Source organism: Lissotriton helveticus, chromosome 6 (genome assembly GCF_964261635.1).
Source record: "Lissotriton helveticus chromosome 6, aLisHel1.1, whole genome shotgun sequence".
NCBI lineage: Eukaryota > Metazoa > Chordata > Amphibia > Caudata > Salamandridae > Lissotriton > Lissotriton helveticus.
The window spans coordinates 592,683,364-592,701,924 of record NC_136067.1 but is presented as its reverse complement, the minus strand read 5'-3'; the positions used below and the strand labels follow the sequence as shown (position 1 = coordinate 592,701,924).

Here is an 18,561-nt window from a genome sequence, read left to right as displayed (position 1 = left end):
TTTGGCAGCCCGAATCTTTTAGAGCCGATTCGCACAGCTCTATGGACATGGTTTCCGGGCGAGCATTTAGGATGACCGATTTGGTCTGCCTGACATGAAACAGCTGTCGGAATCTGTCTTTGGGGGCCTGTTGCAGGCCCCCCCATCACCCAGAGGCATACGAATGGGACCCGTGGGGGTACCCAGGGGATCTTTCTTGCCAACCATGCACAATGTAGCAGGCACCATGGGGTGCCCACCACAGAGTGAATATTTTCCCCAGCCACCCCTTCTTTTAATGGGAGCCGGTGTTCTCGTTCGCCCCCTTAGTTGTAAATCAAATAAGCCAATAATGGAAACGGCAATGCATAAACACAATTTATAAGGAGAGTACATTCACTTTAATACTGATCAGCAGTCCAGAAATGTTCTGTGGATGGGGTTGTGGAAGAACAAGACTTATTCTGTACAGTACCCCGTGACTGGAGAATTCTACTGTCCAATGCTATCTTCTCATGGCCCCCCTCCTCCTTTGACCTATTTTCTCTTTGTCTGACTCTAAAATTACCCAGTATCCACTGTTTCAAGATTGCAAAGCCCAGCTACCACCAGGCAGGCCTGTCTTCAGTTGCTAAGCCACTCCCTATTCAGATGTATGCTCCTCCCTCTTGGAAACCATTTCTCCCTCTTAATGTGACTAGAGCCTGGCTGTCTTGGAGGCTCTTGGGAATGAATCTGATACATCTGCCTCGGCATCTGCTAGCCAAACCAGAAAGGCAAATATGGCCTTTGTTCTGCCAAGCGTTTCTGTCCATTGCCAGATAGTTAATCCCTGATTAGAGGTCAACAGTTAACACCCATTTGCTCTTCCTTACCTCAGAGACAGACCATTGTTCTCTGGGCCAGAGTTGTTAACTCCCCTGGTCAAATTTGTGGATTCTAGCTCTGGAGGAGTGATGAGTGGCTGGTTTTGAGCCAGTTCTGGCTCAAGCAGCCTCAAAACACACTTTTTATAAAGATACTTTTCTGCTTAAATTATCATACATTTTATTTCACAATTAAATCAGAGTTAAAAAACCAAGCAGAAAATTACTTTGAAGCATTTTCCAACGTGTTACTGAGTGGAGATACTGAATTACGATTTTAATCACATCAAAGCTTACTTAGAGAAAGGTATAGCAAGGTCTGCACAATGAAATATCTTTTTGGCTTTTATTTCACTGTGAGGGAACACTAACCGCAATATGTAGTTTGACATATGTTGATATATTAGCGGGCTGCACAAAGAGGTTTCAAGGTACACCCTTATGGGTGACTTATGAACATATAAAAATAGGCTTTTCCAACATGTCAAAGCTAATTGTCCACACCATGTTTCACTGCAGTGCGTTTAAAAAGCTGCCCAACTAGAGAACAGTATAGCTGCTGGCAGACATATATTTCTGTCATATATTCGGTTGGCTTGGCAGTTCTTAAATCAAATGGGGTGACCCAGTGACCCTCAGAACCTGGGTTCTAAGCTTTATACAAAAATAGTGGTTCTGTCATAACATACGACAATTTCTTTGTTATGCTTGATTCTTTTCGATAATTTTTGTATATTTCACATTATTATTCATGGAAATACTGTATGGAACATTTGTAAAAAGGAACACACACCACAGTTTTAGCTTTTTGCAATAGTTTTCTCATTTTTAGATGTCTTGCATGAGTTAATCACAGATAAAAGTAGGTTGTCCAAAGCAATGGTGACACAGGAATTACAGATACGGTGAGGTGCTAAGGTGAGTGGCAGTGACAGGTTATGATCTGACTGTGCAGTGACATAATAACATATAAAGACATAAATTAACAACAGTCCATAATCAATGGTTTCAACAAACACGAATATTCTTTCTTTTCAGTTGAAACTTAGTATGGCCAGATTGAAAGTACAACGTCAACGTTTCGACCCTAGTAAGTGGTGCAGACTTTTTGGCTACCGTATCAGGTCTTCATCAGGACAAGGAAAGTGGGACAACCTGTGAATGAGTAAGGGGTGGTTTTAGTTGTTGGTGTGTGCAATGTGTGGTAAAAAGCGTGAGACAATGCCAATTTGGCTTGCTCACCTGATGATTTTGAAGGTATAAAGGCTTCTTCAGTAGTCTGTGCGAGCGCGGTGCCAGCCGACACCCTCGCAATGATTGGCATTGTCTCACGCTTTTTACCACACATTGCACACACCAACAACTATAACCACCCCTTACTCATTCACAGGTTGTCCCACTTTCCTTGTCCTGATGAAGACCTGATACGGTAGCCAAAAAGTCTGCACCACTTACTAGGGTCGAAACATCGACGTTGTACTTTCAATCTGTCCATACTAAGTTTCAACTGAAAAGAAAGAATATTCGTGTTTGTGGAAACCATTGATTGCAAATTATGGACTGATGTTAATTTATGTTTTTATATGTTATTGTGTCACTGCACAGTCAGATCATCACCTGTCACTACCACTCACCTTAGCACCTCACCTTATCTGTAATTCCTGTGTCACCATTGCTTTGGACAACCTACTTTTATCTGTGATTAACTCATGCAAGACATCTAAAAATAAGAAAATCTTGCAAAAAGCTAAAACTGTGGTGTGTGTTCCTTTTTACAAATGTTCCATACAGTATTTCCATGAATAATAATGTGAAATATACAAAAATTATCAAAAAGAATCAAGCATAACAAAGAAATTGTCGTATGTTTCGACAGAACCACTGTTTTTGTATAAGGCTTGGCAGTTCTGTCTGGACTGGACTGTTCCCTTTGGAGCAGGATCAAGGTTGATTTCAATATGACTGGGTCTAATCTAATGTGGTCAAAAAATTTATGGGTTATATTCAAGCTACCCTGAGTGACTATCAGTGCTTAGACTATTTGCAAGCCTTCCTCCCTGTTTTTTGTTTTTAATGTAACACCCTAATTGTCCAAGAGCATGACCAGATGTAGGTTCATGCTAACAAGAACAAAGCTGCAATCAACTGAAGCAGCCAACAAGGCAAAGACTGGTCTTATGTTGCTTTTGTTCTGTTTCAGAAAAGACCTGGATTGGCAGTTTGGGCTTGAATGTTCCCATTGAAGTTGTGTAACCATCCTATAGATAACTCCTTTTTGTAGCAGGCTTTGGAACATACATGATCAGGGACGGAAAAAAAACACCACCTGTGGAAATCTAGAACTATCATAAGGGACCCCTATTATCCAACAAAGGGATAGTTACTGGCATACGTAGAGCGGTAAGTGCTGTATCACAAGTATCCCTGAACAACAGAAGCAGCTATAATATGGTCACACTATATGTAACGTTCCCAATCTGGTATCAACAGGGATGATACAGAAGACGACATATCTTGAATTTGAAGAGGCCTATTGAACAGAATATATTTGCCTTTTAACGTAAGTAAGTCTTGACATTGGACTTAATAACGTAGATGAATAATCTGAAGTAGGCCTCTAATCAACCTGTATATCTAGTAGGATAGCATTTCTTTGGAGTTGATTACATCCTTAATATTGAAACACGTCCCTGGAGGGAAATAGAGGTACAAAGTTGGAATTGAGGTATTTATGATCCTATGATCTAACTAAATCTTTGTTGTTATTACTAGAATAACAAGACAGAGTGATTGCTTTAACGCAACATGGAACTACCTTTAAGTTTTCCTGTTCATAATATCAGCAACAATTTAGAGTTTTAGTAATTAACGGTGGATTTCTCCATAAGGAAGGGTCTCTAATAAATATAATGACATATAATATGTTGTGAGTCAATAGTAAGTACTGAATTAAATCACGAGGTAATTAGCATAAATGTTTGAATTCATTAGGTTTTCATTGTTTCTGTCTCCTATAGTAAATAACTGCTTTTATACAGAATTTGTTAATGAGAATTTGACCTGAAGTAAGCGTGGATTTGATTCCAAGATCTGCCAAAACGCCTCGTCGACATTATGTGTATGGTGAAAGTATTTGGACACACTGTAACTGTTTGTTTTTATTTGTGTATGCTCATATTGATGGTTCATATAAGGTGTATACAAATAACAGAGGATTTGGTGCAATAATATTGTAATTGAATGCTGTGACTGTCGCACAGATAACTTTTGACATGAATCAAGCGATTCAATGATTTTGGAACTTTTATTGTGTTTTTTTATTGTACTGTATATTTCACAATTTGTACATTGGCATAATGACATGCATTTTAATCAATACATTCATATATCTCTTTTTTACAAAAAAGGAGACATTTTTAATTCATGATATAGTTCATAATTATTGACAAGGATTTTTTTCAGTGCAAAAACCGAAACGTTTAGAGGTTGCATCACGTGAGCACAAAAGGGATATATATATTTTTTTGCCTAACCCATCCCTTTTGGCTTGTTTGAGTAACTCTCCGATAGTTGGAGTCCCAAAGGAGCAGGACCAAAAGTGATTTGCAATATGGCTGAATCTAATCTGAGGTGACATTGTTGGCAAAAAAAAGATGGGTTGGAATGCTAACTCCAAGCAATTAACATTTTGTACCAATTTAAAAGATTCCTACCGCATACTAGCACATCAGATTTTAGTCAAAATATAAAGTGATGAATATCGAGTGGGCAAAATATTTCTACCCAAATATAGAGGCGGTAAGTGGATATAGGTAAGTACAGATTTACTAATCTTAACTCGACTTCTACGTGTCTTGAAAATAAATATATATTGTCAACATACATACATGTGGAGTTAGGCATATAAAATGTATATATTACCTGTTGATATTTGGGCCCTCAATATTTAATACTCAATATTCTGATTCGACACTAGCACGCTGTCCTATTTGATATCAAAATATGTCCCAGATTAAAACAAAGTATTTACACACTTTAACTGTATTTTGTCCACTTTGTGTTGCTAATATGGGTTGGGTGTTTAATTGTTCTATAAACTGCAAATCCATGAAGATTTATCTTATTTAAATTGTGTATTGAGCAGGATGAATCCCCACGGATTACTTCAAATCTGATGCACAAAAGAGATCTGAATAAGAAAATCAAGTGTTTTCGTGAATGGTGAATGGTTGTGCTTTCCTTGCGCAGCTGCACTTTGGGGCATTAAAGAACCCAGTTCTGAGAAGGAGAGAATCTACACCCATCATACATAATTATTTCTATTGACCATGATGATACACCAGTCTGTCTTTTATGCATGTTTTATATATATTTATAACAAATGTGAATGTGGGTTAATATTTCTGTGGAGGTCCCAGAGCAATATAGTAAGATTGATTGTTGGTTTGAAAAATGTGTGGTGGCAATATGAAATATGTTTTTAACTAATAAAGCACAGGTGGAGTAAAAGAGGAAGCATGATATTGATGAAAATTATAATAAATCCTCGTGCTAGGCTATCTTTACTGATCAACTACAACTAATCAACTAAAACCACAATGATCTACTTCTGGAATAAATTAGAGAAACTATAATACGACAATTGAAAATCCCATTTTTCAGGCCCTACTCCGACTAACTATGCACTTAAAATCGAATTCTGCACCATCATCGTACTCTTTAACCAAATATATAGTACTGACACATGGATAAATTATTGTTACTTGAGTATTAAACTGGGCTGTAGGCGGAAAATACACAAAGATAAAATGAAAAAACACGTAAAAACATAAATCTATTATGCAAAACGTAAAAAAACAAAATAGGAAAAAACAAAATACTGCCATGCAAAGACCATACTTGGACTAAATTCTGCCTCAAATATTTAATGCCATTTCAGAATACAATCGCATGAATATACATTTATGCCCCAAGTTCTCTGAAAGTGTCATAAAATATTTGAATCACAATTTAGATCCATGTGACTAGACTGGCACTGCGAAAACACAACACTACAGCATATACAGATCATGCTGGAAGCATGGAGATGCACTTGACCAAGTGGTAAATACTGTGATGCACTCAAGGTGCAGAAGCTAAATATCTATGCCATGTAGCTGCCTTCTAGTTGATTGTTTACAACACGTGTAGCTCAGGACTGTACGAATGCTTACTGAATAGAGATTAGATGAACTATTCATTAACAAATATGATAATTGGATTATGACATTACCTGGTTGTATGTAGGCACTCTGCGCTTCTTCCACGTTTTGCTCTGGGTAGCATTAGAAGCTCACTGCACAGACAGCATGGGTGGTGAGTGAAACAGATACAAATATGAGGCATTAGATGATTCATGAATAATGACAGCGATATGAAGATGCAATAGGGAAAACGTAAAATCCTACATAGATTGAGTACACGTGTGGCAAACTATCATTAATCGTGGTCAAGCTGCAATACATTGCTCATGAATAGAACAATAAAATATCTAGCACAACTAATTTTTATTTGTTTGCAAATTAACATACTCAGGAACGCTAATTCTTTATACAGGACAAAGTTACATCACCATGTATGCCAAATGCATTTTTGGCTGGAGAGTAGAGTGGCAGAACTGTTCAACGGTTGAAACGCCTTCTGTTTAAGGGTGATTCCACATTACTCTTTTTCCATTTGCCACTGATGTCAGCAAGAGCAAGAAAGGACCACTATATTGCAGAATCACACCACACCAGTACATTTTGAAGACATAATGAAAACCAGCAAGATAGGCTCTAATAAAAAAAGGAAAGGGGATTCTGTCGATTTCCTAAGGACATAGGTTGCATCACAAACTTTAGCACCCTGTTGGGTGATATTTATTAATATCCCTGTATTAATTTCTGCATCTAAATCTGTTCCTGCACTTTTTCCAAATCCCAGCCTCAACCTGTATTATTCCTGTAATTCCCTTTTAAAATTGTCAAAAGTCACAATGATATTTTCTCCACCTCCTCACGCAATATTTTTTAACCATGCTCATATATTTTTCCTCAATATTTCCAGGCATTGGCTGACACTTTTTAGGTATGGCCTAGAGACAGATGAAAATATGGGACTCACCGTATTGAAATAAAAGACGTAACCCTGCTTGTCCCACGACCGCATTACTGCATTCTGACGACTGCAGACAGTAATGTTGCTTAAACGCATGCCTGTTCTTCTATTTTACCGCTCAACATATTTTCAAGAGGCACACCGGAGAACAATGTATTCGTAGTGGAAACTGCTCTGCTAGAGTGCGCTTTAACCATGTTTGCCAGAGGAGTTGGAAATAAAGTCTTCACGACAATAGGTTCATTTAGATCAAAATCTGCAGGAACTTTGGGACTAAATTTGAGATTGATTCTGAGAACCACAATATTATCCTTGAACTGAAGAAAGAGGTCTTTAATTGTGAAAGCCTGTATCTCACTAACTCTTCTTGCTGATGTAAGAGCCAATAATAATAATGCTATCTGCCATGGTAGAAATGTGATATCTACTTTGTGTATCGGTTCAAATGGAACCTTCAGGAGGTGCGCAAGCAATGTATTGAGGTGCTAAGTTGGAGGAGGTGGCTTAATTGTATTGTTTTGATTTATCATATATTTCTATTGTTTGTTATCAATTTGGTTGTTAATAATTGTTTGGGAATTGACTTCAAAATTATGCGAAATTGTTAATATTGTGTAAGTGTTAAAATTATGTGAAATTGTTAGCATTTTTCTTTTTCCCTTTTTCTATTGATTGCTATTCTTAAAAGCCTTTCTCTTCTAAATTTATTATGCTTTAAGGATGCACAAGTATTTCTCTTTAATGTGGGTGACATTGGTTTAGCTATTTTCTTTACGGATTATTCATCCGATCCTTGCGCCAACATTCCAAGATGGCGCCTAGTTTGGATTTAACTTTCCTTGAGGCCTTTCTTCTTGGGCCTCTGTGGAAAGAAGATACACGGTTAGCCAACGGTTTTGGGTGACCGCGGCAGGTCGTTGTAATTTGAGATTTGATTCTTCATGTGAGGGAGGCACAACTTTTTGCACAATTCACCAAAGTCCGTCATCAACAATACACAGAGTAGCCCAGTAAGTTATCGAGCTTCCATTTAAAGATGCGCATAACTTTGATGTGAGTTTTAGCAAGCCTGTTTTTTGTCTTCAGTTTTCAGCTAGTGTTTCCTTTTTTACTATCATATACTGCTGGCAACAACAGAATTGCACTAAAATTGTCGCATGTTTGGGGAATAATTTATATGGCCCAGTAAATAATTGGTTCAGATCTTAAAATATAGCGCTTTGTAGTAGTAATCTGTGAGGTTAAAGGGAATATTTCCTTTTTTCTAGTGTAGCCCTCACGTTTGAGTGAAGCATACAGGAGATATGCTCTCCCAACCTGTGGTCAGCATTGCTAGATTAATTTGTGCACGTAAATATGGTGTGAAAGATGGGTTCCTGTGTGTTGGACCCCCTGTTTATATATATCGACAACTCATAGATGCCAAATTATAAAACCATAGACCCCCTTTTTGATAACTGAATAATTGTTGATAAACCTATTATGGGCTGTGTACAGTTTGCGGTTTGATAACTTTATCACAAAATTCCAAATGGCTGTTTGGTAGTTCTATTATTATCCTTGTGGACTTGTTTAGCTTATTCAGGTGCTTTTCATTTTGGTTTGGCTCGGAATATTTAAGTATTCATTTCTCTCCCCTTCTATTTATTGCAGCCACTGGGGAGATGATTGTATCATTAAAAGATTACATTGGAACACCTCTGTCTCAATAAGATTTGGCACTCGTGGGGAAAGAACCAAGCCTATTGCTTCAACCGAAGGAGTGCATCAAGGGTGCATTTTAGCCCCTTTCCTCTTTTTATTATACACAAATGGTCTGGAGGAAATCCTGTTGAGGCAGAAAATTGATTTCCCCCAAGTTAAGGGGCAACCAGTTGTGTTACTTTCGTACGGTCCTTATGTCGCTGACAGCGAACGGTTTACAAATTTCCCTGGACGCCTTTACAAATTATATGGCGACGCTAGACTTAAAGGTTAATTTTTCAAAGTCTTATATAATGGTCTGTGGCCCAAAACACGCAAAATCTAGGAGTTTTAATGTTAGAGGCAAACCAGTCGAAAGGGTGGAAAACTTTACATATCTAGGAAATACGTTCAGCAGGGATCTTAAATGGGACTGTTTAATTACAATGAGGGCCCAACAAACCAATAGAGTAGCGGAGGAGCTTTTTAGAGTTGCCTGTAAGCTAGGTCATAGGCCTCTGCCACAGCTTTTCACTCTATATAATGCAAAATGTGTATCGGCGGCTTCATACGGGGAAGGTGTTTGGGGTCATCAAAAAGCCGCTTGTTACAAGTGGTAGAAAATAAATTCATAAAACGCTTACTGATGATCCCAACCAGTACGGCCACCTCTCTCCCTCATCGAGAGATAGGGTTGGATTATCTGGAGGATTGTACAAGCTCTGCCCCTTTGATTTTATGGTCTAAAATTTGGTTGAAAGAAGAACTACAGTTTACTAGGGAAATAATGGAAGACTGCCTTAACCTTGATAAGGTGATGATTATTCCCTGGTTTCGGTATGTTAAGGAAAGATTATATGACATTGGGCTGGGTGAGTTTTATGAAAATCCGACAAAGATCCCCATAAATGCCAAAGGCATAATCAAGAAGCAATACAGGGACTGGGCACAAGTGAAACATTTTCAGCAAGAGGCGTCTGGCCGGAAATGTGCCTTTTTGCCTAACCAGCAGTACTATCTAGCCTTTTCTACAAATTGTCAGATGCGTTTTTATTTAACCAGATTTCGCCTTGGTACATTGCACTTTTTGCTTGCTTTTCCTAGACAATCCGGGTGGGCGGAAACCCTGAGTTTCTGTCCCTGTGATAACAGTACTCCCCAGAACACTATGCACCTTATACTCTTTTGCACACTCTATGATGATCCGAGAAGGAGATTTTTGAGACTAATACTAAAAAAATATCTCTCCGTGTACATACCTAGAGGGATATGAGTGTTTGCAACTTTTGGAAAATTCTACTGTTTGTTCTGCAATGACGAGTTTCATTAAAGTAGCACTGGGTATTAGGAGATGATATGGAATGTACTAATTGAATCGGGCAATGAAATGAAATGATTTTAGTCTACAGAAATTGTAAACATTTTTAGCATAATTAGTGTTTTCAATTCCCAGGAGAAATTTTTCTTTTTTCTTGGCCTCAAAGATAAATATGGTATTTTCCCCAAAATGCACTTGGCACTTTATGTGTAATGATAACCTAGCTTGTTATTGAACCTTACATGAATTTTTATTTTTTCATGTGTAGCCCTCACGTTTGAGTGAAGCATACAGGAGATATGCTCTCCCAACCTGTGGTCAGCATTGCTAGATTAATTTGTGCACGTAAATATGGTGTGAAAGATGGGTTCCTGTGTGCTTGACCGCCTGTTTATATATATCTACAACTCATAGATGCCAAATTATAAGTCATAGACCCCCTTTTTGATAACTGAATAATTGTTGACAAACCTATTATGGGCTGTGTACAGTTTGCGGTTTGATAACTTTATCACAAAATTCCAAATAGCTGTTTGATAGTTCTATTATTAGCCTTGCGGACTTGTTTAGCTAGTTCGGGTGCTTTTCATTTTGGTTTGGCTTGGAATATTTAAGTATTCATTTCTCCCCCTTCTATTTATTGCAGCCACTGGGGAGATGATTGTATCAATAAAAGATTACATTCGAACACCTCTGTCTCAATAAGATTTGGCACTCATGGGGAAAGAACCAAGCCTATTGCTTCAACAGAAGGAGTTCGTCAAGGGTGCATTTTAGCCCCTTTCCTCTTTTTAGTATACACAAATTGTCTGGAGGATTTCCTGTTGAGGCTGAAAATTGATTTCCCCCAAGTTAAGGGGCAACGGGTTGTGTTACTTTTGTACGCAGACGACACGGTCCGTATGTCGCTGACAGCGAACGGTTTACAAATTTCCCTGGGCGCCTTTACAAATTATATGGCGACGCTAGACTTGAAGGTTAATTTTTCAAAGTCTTGTATAATGGTCTCTGGCCCAAAACACGCAAAATAGAGGAGTTTTAATGTTAGAGGCAAACCAGTCGAAAGGGTGGAAAACTTTACATATCTAGGAAATACGTTCAGCAGGGATCTTAAATGGGACGTTTTAATTACAATGAGAGCCCAACAAACCAATAGAGTAGCGGGGGGGCTTTTTAGGTTTGCTTGTAAGCTAGGTCATAGGCCTGTGCCACAGCTTGTCACTCTATGTAATGCAAAATGTGTATCGGCGGCTTCATACGGGGAAGGGGTTTTGGGTCATCAAAAAAGCCGCTTGTTACAAGTGGTAGAAAATAAATTCATAAAACGCTTACTGATGATCCCAACCAGTACGGCCATCTCTTTCTCTCATCGAGAGATAGGGTTGGATTATCTGGAGGATCGTAAAAGCTCTGCCCCTTTGATTTTATGGTCTAAAATTTGGTTGTAAGAAGAACTACAGTTTACTAGGGAAATAATGGAAGACTGCCTTACCCTTGAAAAGATGATGACTATTCCCGGGTTTCGGTATGTTAAGCAAAGATTATATGACATTGGGCTGGGTGAGTTTTATGAAAATCCAACAAAGATCCCCATAAATGCCAAAGGCATAATCAAGAAGCAATACAGGGAATGGGCACATGTGAAACATTTTCAGCAAGAGGCTTCTGGCCCGAAATGTGCCTTTTTGCCTAACCAACAGTACTATCTAGCCTTTTCTACAAATTGTCAGATGCGTTTTTATTTAACCAGATTTAACCAGATTTTGCCTTGGTACATTGCACTTTTTGCTTGCTTTTCCAAAACGGGTGGGCGGAAACCCTTAGTTTCTGTCCCTGTGATAACAGTACTCCTCAGAACACTATGCACCTTATACTCTTTTGCACACTCTATGATGATCCGAGAAGGAGATTTTTGAGACCAATACTAAAAAATATCTCTACGTGTACATACCTACAGGGATATGAGTGTTTGTAACTTTTGGAAAATTCTACTGTTTGTTCTGCAATGATGAGGTTCATTAAAGTAGCACTGGGTATTAGGAGACGAAATGGAATGTAGTAATTGAATCGGGCAGGGAAATGAAATTATTTTAGTCTACGGAAATTGTAAATTTTTTTAGCATAATTAGTGTTTTAAATTCCCAGGCAAAATGTTTCTTTTTTCTTGGCTTCAAAGATATATATGGTCTTCTCCCCAAAATGCACTTAGCACTTTATGTATAATGATAACCTAGCTTGTAATTGAACCTTACATGATTTTTTATTATTTCTCACGGTGATAAATTATTTATAACCCATTGTGATGATTTATGATAAATGTTTTAATGTATTTGTATTTGATGTATTTTAGAATGCTTTTATGGTTGTATACTAACCGAATAAAGCTTGTTTTGAATTTGAATTTATGGATTGTATCAATATAAGTTGTGTATTTCACAACTTTTCAACACTGCATTTAGAAGTAAGTGGCACAATCAGACTTTTTTAGAACCTTCCTAAAACCGCATACAGGATTGGTTCACTTACATTTTTCACTATTTCAGTTTTTAAGTTCCACTAGGCATTGGTGAGGTGTAACCTAATCTGTGTACGTCACAATTTTTCTTTGTGCATTCGGAGGTAAGTGGAATATATGTCACAACGTTTACGCAAAAACTATTTGTCGGATCAGTTAATGAATTATCTGTTCTATTTCAGCTACGTTTCACGGTGCTGGGTAAAATTTTTGTACACCACTCATACCTTTGTAATCCTCCGGGGTAGCAGTATATCGATGAAATAGGTGAATTTCTTCTTTAACTGTTAGGTCTTGGGATTTCACTTGTGTTTTTTCTTTTAATACATTTTCTTTTTCTCCTCAATTGGTGTGATGGTATACATTTTCTTTTTACTTCTAGTAGGATTTTTTCTTCTTTTTTCAAATCTTTAGATTGTCTGCCCTTTAGAAATATTGAATTGTTTTTATATACCTATATGAATATAATTTGGGTATTTTATAGATTTTCTTGGATGCTCAGTTAAATTGATGTTCTGATGATGACCATGTAATCATACAAAGGTCGAAGAGCATATGTGGCCGTAATTAACGAAGGACGCATCGTCTTGCCTGTTGTTGTTTCAGTGTTGCCCTGAACCTCCCTTGCTGTATAATCCCTTCTGTTTGCCACTTGTCTGGTTTTGTATTGCACAACAAATATTATATGTACCAGTGTCTATTTCTGAGTGCATTGTCTTGATTTTATCTATATATTGAATACATTTTGTAAATTTTTCTAATATTTCTTATATGGGCTTTTCTCCTTTGTTCTCTAGTTACTTTTTTATGTATGTGTAAAGTACAGTTTTTCCTTTTCCAAAAAGCGTAATCTATTTTTATTGATTGTGTGTGAAATTGATATTTTCATAATACCTTGAACCATTGTTTGGACTAAATACTAATTGGAGGGAAGACTCTAAACATCCCTATAAGAAACTGCTTACAAACCCTACTAGACCAAAATGATTGTGAACCAGTCGATCTTCTATATCTTGACATTGCAGCTAAATGCACCTTAATAGAAGCATGGACCAATCCTGACTTTGTCAATAATAAGAGGTAAGGTAAAATGTGTTCCAGTGGTGCTAAAATAGGATGATGGACTGATATCTGGCTTGCACTACAAACAGAAATGCTTCCATATCAATTTATACATCCAATTAGCGGCACCAGCTCAGACTTTCACAAGAATGTCTCTGCAGTATTGAGGGATGTTCATACCTGCAAACCCATTGTATTCAGGAGCCAGGTCGAAAAGTTCTAAGGAGGTTGGGTCCGGAAGATGTACTTGGTTGCGGTTCATTGTACATAATGTTAGTAAGGGTTTCAGTTGGATGTGAATCCTTTCTGATAGCAGTAACATTTCTGTGAACCAATGCTATCTAGGCCATCTTGGAGAAACCAGATTTATTTGACAGGGTTCCCTCTTCATTTTGCTGAGAAATCTGGGAGAACGCATTCCTCCACGACCAGCCGCATTAAATTGACCTTTTTGATTCTTTTGTGTGGCAAAAATAACTAGTGTCAGTTTGCCCCACTGATGGAAGATCTTGTCCAAAGTTGTCTGATTGCGCTCCCATTCAGAGCAGCTATATTTGGTTCTGCTCATGTCTGCCAGAATATTGTTTGTGCCTGGAACATGTTCTTCTCTTATTGTTATTTGGTTCTGCAGCACCCATTTTCAAGTTTCTTGTTCTTCCTGTGATAGGGCTAAAGATCTTGTGCCACCTTGTTGGTTTACATAATGCATGCTGGTAGTGCGGATCAACACTGACAAGTCTTTTATCCTTGTCAGGAATACTTGGAAACTCAATTAAATGGATTTGAGTTCTAGCAAATTTATATGCATTTTCCTTTGTTATGAGCTCCTTTCCCACTTATTTTTAAATCCTGAAGAGGAATGCCCTATTCCTCTAGGAAAGCGTCCATACTAATGGCACATTCGGATATTTGAGGGAGGAATATAACCCCCGTTGACAGATTGCTATCTTTTCCCCACCAGGGTAAGGCCCCCGTCATGTTTGAAGTGATCCGAATTAGGTAATCAAATGATCCCTGCATTTGAATCCATTACCTGTCTAACTCTTCCTGTAAGGGCTACATTCTTAAGTGGGGAAAAGGTACTAGGGAAATTGCAGAGGACATTCTTTTCAGTAGCATTTGTGCTAACAGTTTGGGCCTTATTCTAAGACATTTTTTGATAATCGATGGTGAGACATAAATGTTTACAGTGCTAGACAAGCTCTTGTTGCTTTTGAAATTTCATGAGCAGTTGGTGCCTTTATCATCTAGTTGCCGAGGTATGGAATGATAAAGGCATCATACCTGTAAGTACTTCTGTCTTAGGTAAGCTGCCACTTGAGCTAAACATTTTGTAAAAACACAGGAGGCTGATTTGAGCCCAAAACTGAGATTTTTTAATTGATAATGAATGAAGCTACATTAAATCTCAAAAATGTGTAATGTTTGAGATGAATTGGGATATGAAAGTAAGCATTCTGTAGATCCAAGGTTGACATGTAATCTATGTGATTGAGGAGATGCGGGATGTTTGGAAGAGTAACCATGCATTAAGATTGTTTCCTCAGGGACTTGTTTAACTTCTGCAGGTCCAAAATAGGTCTTCATTCTCCTGTTTTCTTTATTAGCAAGAAGAATCGGAAATAGAAATCCATTCCTTTTTAGGAGTGAGGTACTTTCTCTACTGCTCCTTTTTATAGCATGACCAGAACATCTTGTGTGAGCAAATGTAGATGAGGAGGAGGTGCTCCCTTTGAGGGAATGTTTGGTGGTTGAATTCTAAAGTATGACCGTAGGTGATTTGATCTAACACCCACCTGTTTGATGTTATCTGTGGCCATGGTGTATAAATGTTGAATTTTTTGCTTAAATCGGTTGTTGGGATGGAGAGGTTATAACAGTCACTTTTAAATTGTAACTGCTTTCTGCTGGTGTCTCTTCCTTGTGAGGTTTGTTTCCTTCTTCGCACTTGTTTTGTATAAGCTGCTGCTGGTGGTGATCTGAATTGCTGTTATTAATTGCATTTGAAGGGGCTTATATTGTTGGTATTTGTTTGGCTGATACTCCCTTTATGTGTGAACACACCTCTTCCTCTTGCACCTCGAAAAGGCATTTTTCTCATCTACGGGGTACCTAAGAATCATGCGGTATCTGTGTCCACCTTGATTGTCAGTAAGGCGTCATCCACACGTTTTCCAAATAATGCCTCTCCATCATATGGCATGTCTAAGATCTTGCTCTGAACTTCTGACTAGAATGATTTGGCCTTCAACCATCCTTGGCCTCTTATGACAGCAGCTCCAAGCAACAGTCGAAACCCTGCCTATGCTATATCCATAGCGAAGTCTATTATCTCTAAAGATGTTCTTTCTCCATCTTAAAGGATTTTCTTTGCTTTCCCTCTTACATAGTCAGGCAAAAGATCTATGTGTACTGCAATGTCTGACCAAATTTGCCGGTCATACTGGCCCAATGTCTGACCAAATTTGCCTGTCATACTGGCCTAGTATGGCTAGTGAATTGGCAGCACAAACAGAAGTTGCTGACATAGATGAGAAATGTTTACCATTCTTATCTAAGTACCTGCCTTTTCTATCTGGGGGTGCAGGGTTCAGCGTCGAAGGATTCTTGTCCCGGATCTGAGGCCACTTGTATCACCACAGAATCTGGTCTTGAATGACCAACCATGCATGCAAGTGAGTTTTCTGGTGCCTTGTATTTTTTGTGTAGTCTTGGCAAAACAGCACAGACTGTTGTAGGGTTCCATTATCTTGATACCTTCTTCCCCAAAATAGTTCACTACTGGGATTACTCTAACTGATGTATTTAGTAGCCTCTTTAAAATCATATGAAAAACAGTACGAATGTTTAATAGTCAAAGGTAACTGGAACCTTTTTGAGGCTCTTTCCATGACATTATGAAAGTCTATGATCTCATCAGGTATAGAGTCAATTGGTTGTGGTGCAGGTGGAGATGGTGTTGGAATGAAATATTCATCCCATTCATTGGGAGTAGATTGGTTGTCAGGGATTTCTCCATCTTCTCTGTCTTCATCCGAGGAGGCTGATTCATCCTCAGGAGGCACTGCCATATTTGAAGCTGAAGTGCTCTTAGGTCTAAGAGGAACAGTTACAGGATGCGGAGCTCTTGACATCCGGGTTTGAGTTGGATGCATAGACTGTGATTCTGAAACTGCCTTTGTAGGTTCCGGAAATCTTTTATAGTAGTTTTGCAACATGCTCTGGAGGTCTTGAACCAAAGCTAATGCAACTTGAACTGTGCCTTCCAGAACTGGAGGGTGACTATAATGTTGGAACTGCTTTATCTATTGTGCAGGCATTTCTACATATTGCTTTAGTGTTGGGAAATTATAATCATCACAATATTCTTTGTCATTCTCTTCTTGAATTTTGACATTCAGCTCTGAAGGACTATGGGCCACTTCAAATGGGTCTTCATTGTCTGAACCTTCTTCATCAAGCAAGTGTCTTGGCGGGAGAGAAGAGACTTTGCTTGGAGATATGTATTCCAAAATTCTGATGTCATTTTTTCCCTCATTAATGGCACCATCGACAATGTCATTGACGACTCCGTAGTTATGTTTGTCAACGGCGGAGATCTTATTTCCACCACTGACAGCTCTTCGATGATTTTGTAGCCAGTAGTTTCACCGTTGATGATGGTTTCTTAGTCAATAGTCCTTTTGCCGATAATGCTTGTGTCGATGGTGTCCTCATCAACGTTCCCAACACCAACTGTGTTGTCATCACAGTTGTTGTCGACAATATCATTGTTGTCGACGTTGCACTCAGCAACATTGTCGACATCGTCGGTATGGTCCACGCTGATCTTGACATTGTCAACATTTTAAAGGCTGACTTGGAAGTTACAGTCCATGGTTCCGAGGACGATTTCTTCCAATGTAAAGCCAAACTGGGAGATGGAGTGGTCGGCTCAGACCTCACTTTTCCAGTGGAAACTTTGGGCCTTCTTTATGAGGCCTTGCATCACCTTTATACCGCCAGTGCGCCAATTTTTGTGACGCACAAGTGGTGTCAAAAATGCGCAATGTTGCATCATATTTACAAAGTGACGCATCTAGGTAGATGCGTCACTTTGTAAACCACTGTGCCACATTATACCTGAGCCAGGTATAATGTATGCAGGTGGGGTGTTCTGAGGCAAGAACGGGTCGTAGAAGTGACGCAGTCAAATCTATGAGATTTCAATGCGCCACTTCTAGGACACAAATGCATCACTATCTTACGCCTGCCTCATGGCAGGCGTAAGACTGACGCAGGCACATTTAACATGGAACTTGCCCTTGTGTAATGCCCCATTGCTGGAGTTGCGTCACTTTTATGATACACTCCAGGAAAGCGTCATTTTTTAGCCTACAGCTACGTCATAAATACTGACGTATCTGTAACTCCTTGCGTCATACTGTAAATATGACGCATCATAGGTGTCGCAAGGAGGGCGCAATGAAAAGTGACGTTTCACTGTTTTCTCCCAGGGATGTGTTACTCTTCATAAATGAGGCCCTTTGTCTTTTTTCTCTCCGTGACAGTAATCTTCTGATGCCCTCTCCCTTGAAGATTCGTGTAGAGTCTTTTTCATGACCATTTTTGGTGTCTCTGATGAACTATGGTCACACAACTTTTCTCTTTTTTGTGAACTCACTTCAGAATGAGAGTAATTCTCACCATCCTCCCCCTCAGAAACCACAGTCTTTTTAGTTTTTAATTTCTGTAGACATATAAGAAGCCTTCCCTCTCTATCTTTAGGAGTCTTAGAGGAAAAAGTGTGGTAGATTTTACAATCTTTTACCTTGTGAAAAGGGTGTAAGCAGTAAAATACACTCCTTATATAGATGATGTGAATGAAGTCTCTGTTTTTTTTTCTTGTGTTCAAATCGTTTTTATTGAGCAATAAAAGGAGAAAGAAAATAAGGTACGAAAATAATACATACATATAGGAAACATTCCGTGATAAGGTCAAATAAAGTAAGATAAGAAAA

General features: G+C 38.5%; 1 protein-coding gene across 7 annotated transcripts in view; it reads right to left on the bottom strand.

Annotated features, from left to right (window-relative positions):
- The window catches only part of RIMS1 (regulating synaptic membrane exocytosis 1), a 2,308,950-nt gene that overhangs the window by 843,377 nt on the left and 1,447,012 nt on the right, over nucleotides 1–18,561 (bottom strand). For 6 of the 7 annotated variants that reach the window (XM_078648052.1, XM_078648043.1, XM_078648046.1 and 3 more), the window contains one exon: nucleotides 6,118–6,180. The exons of the other annotated variant lie outside the window; for it this stretch is intronic. In XM_078648052.1, the coding sequence (XP_078504178.1) occupies nucleotides 6,118–6,180 (63 nt within the window). The remainder of the gene's footprint in view (nucleotides 1–6,117; nucleotides 6,181–18,561) is intronic. 7 annotated transcript variants of the gene reach the window in all.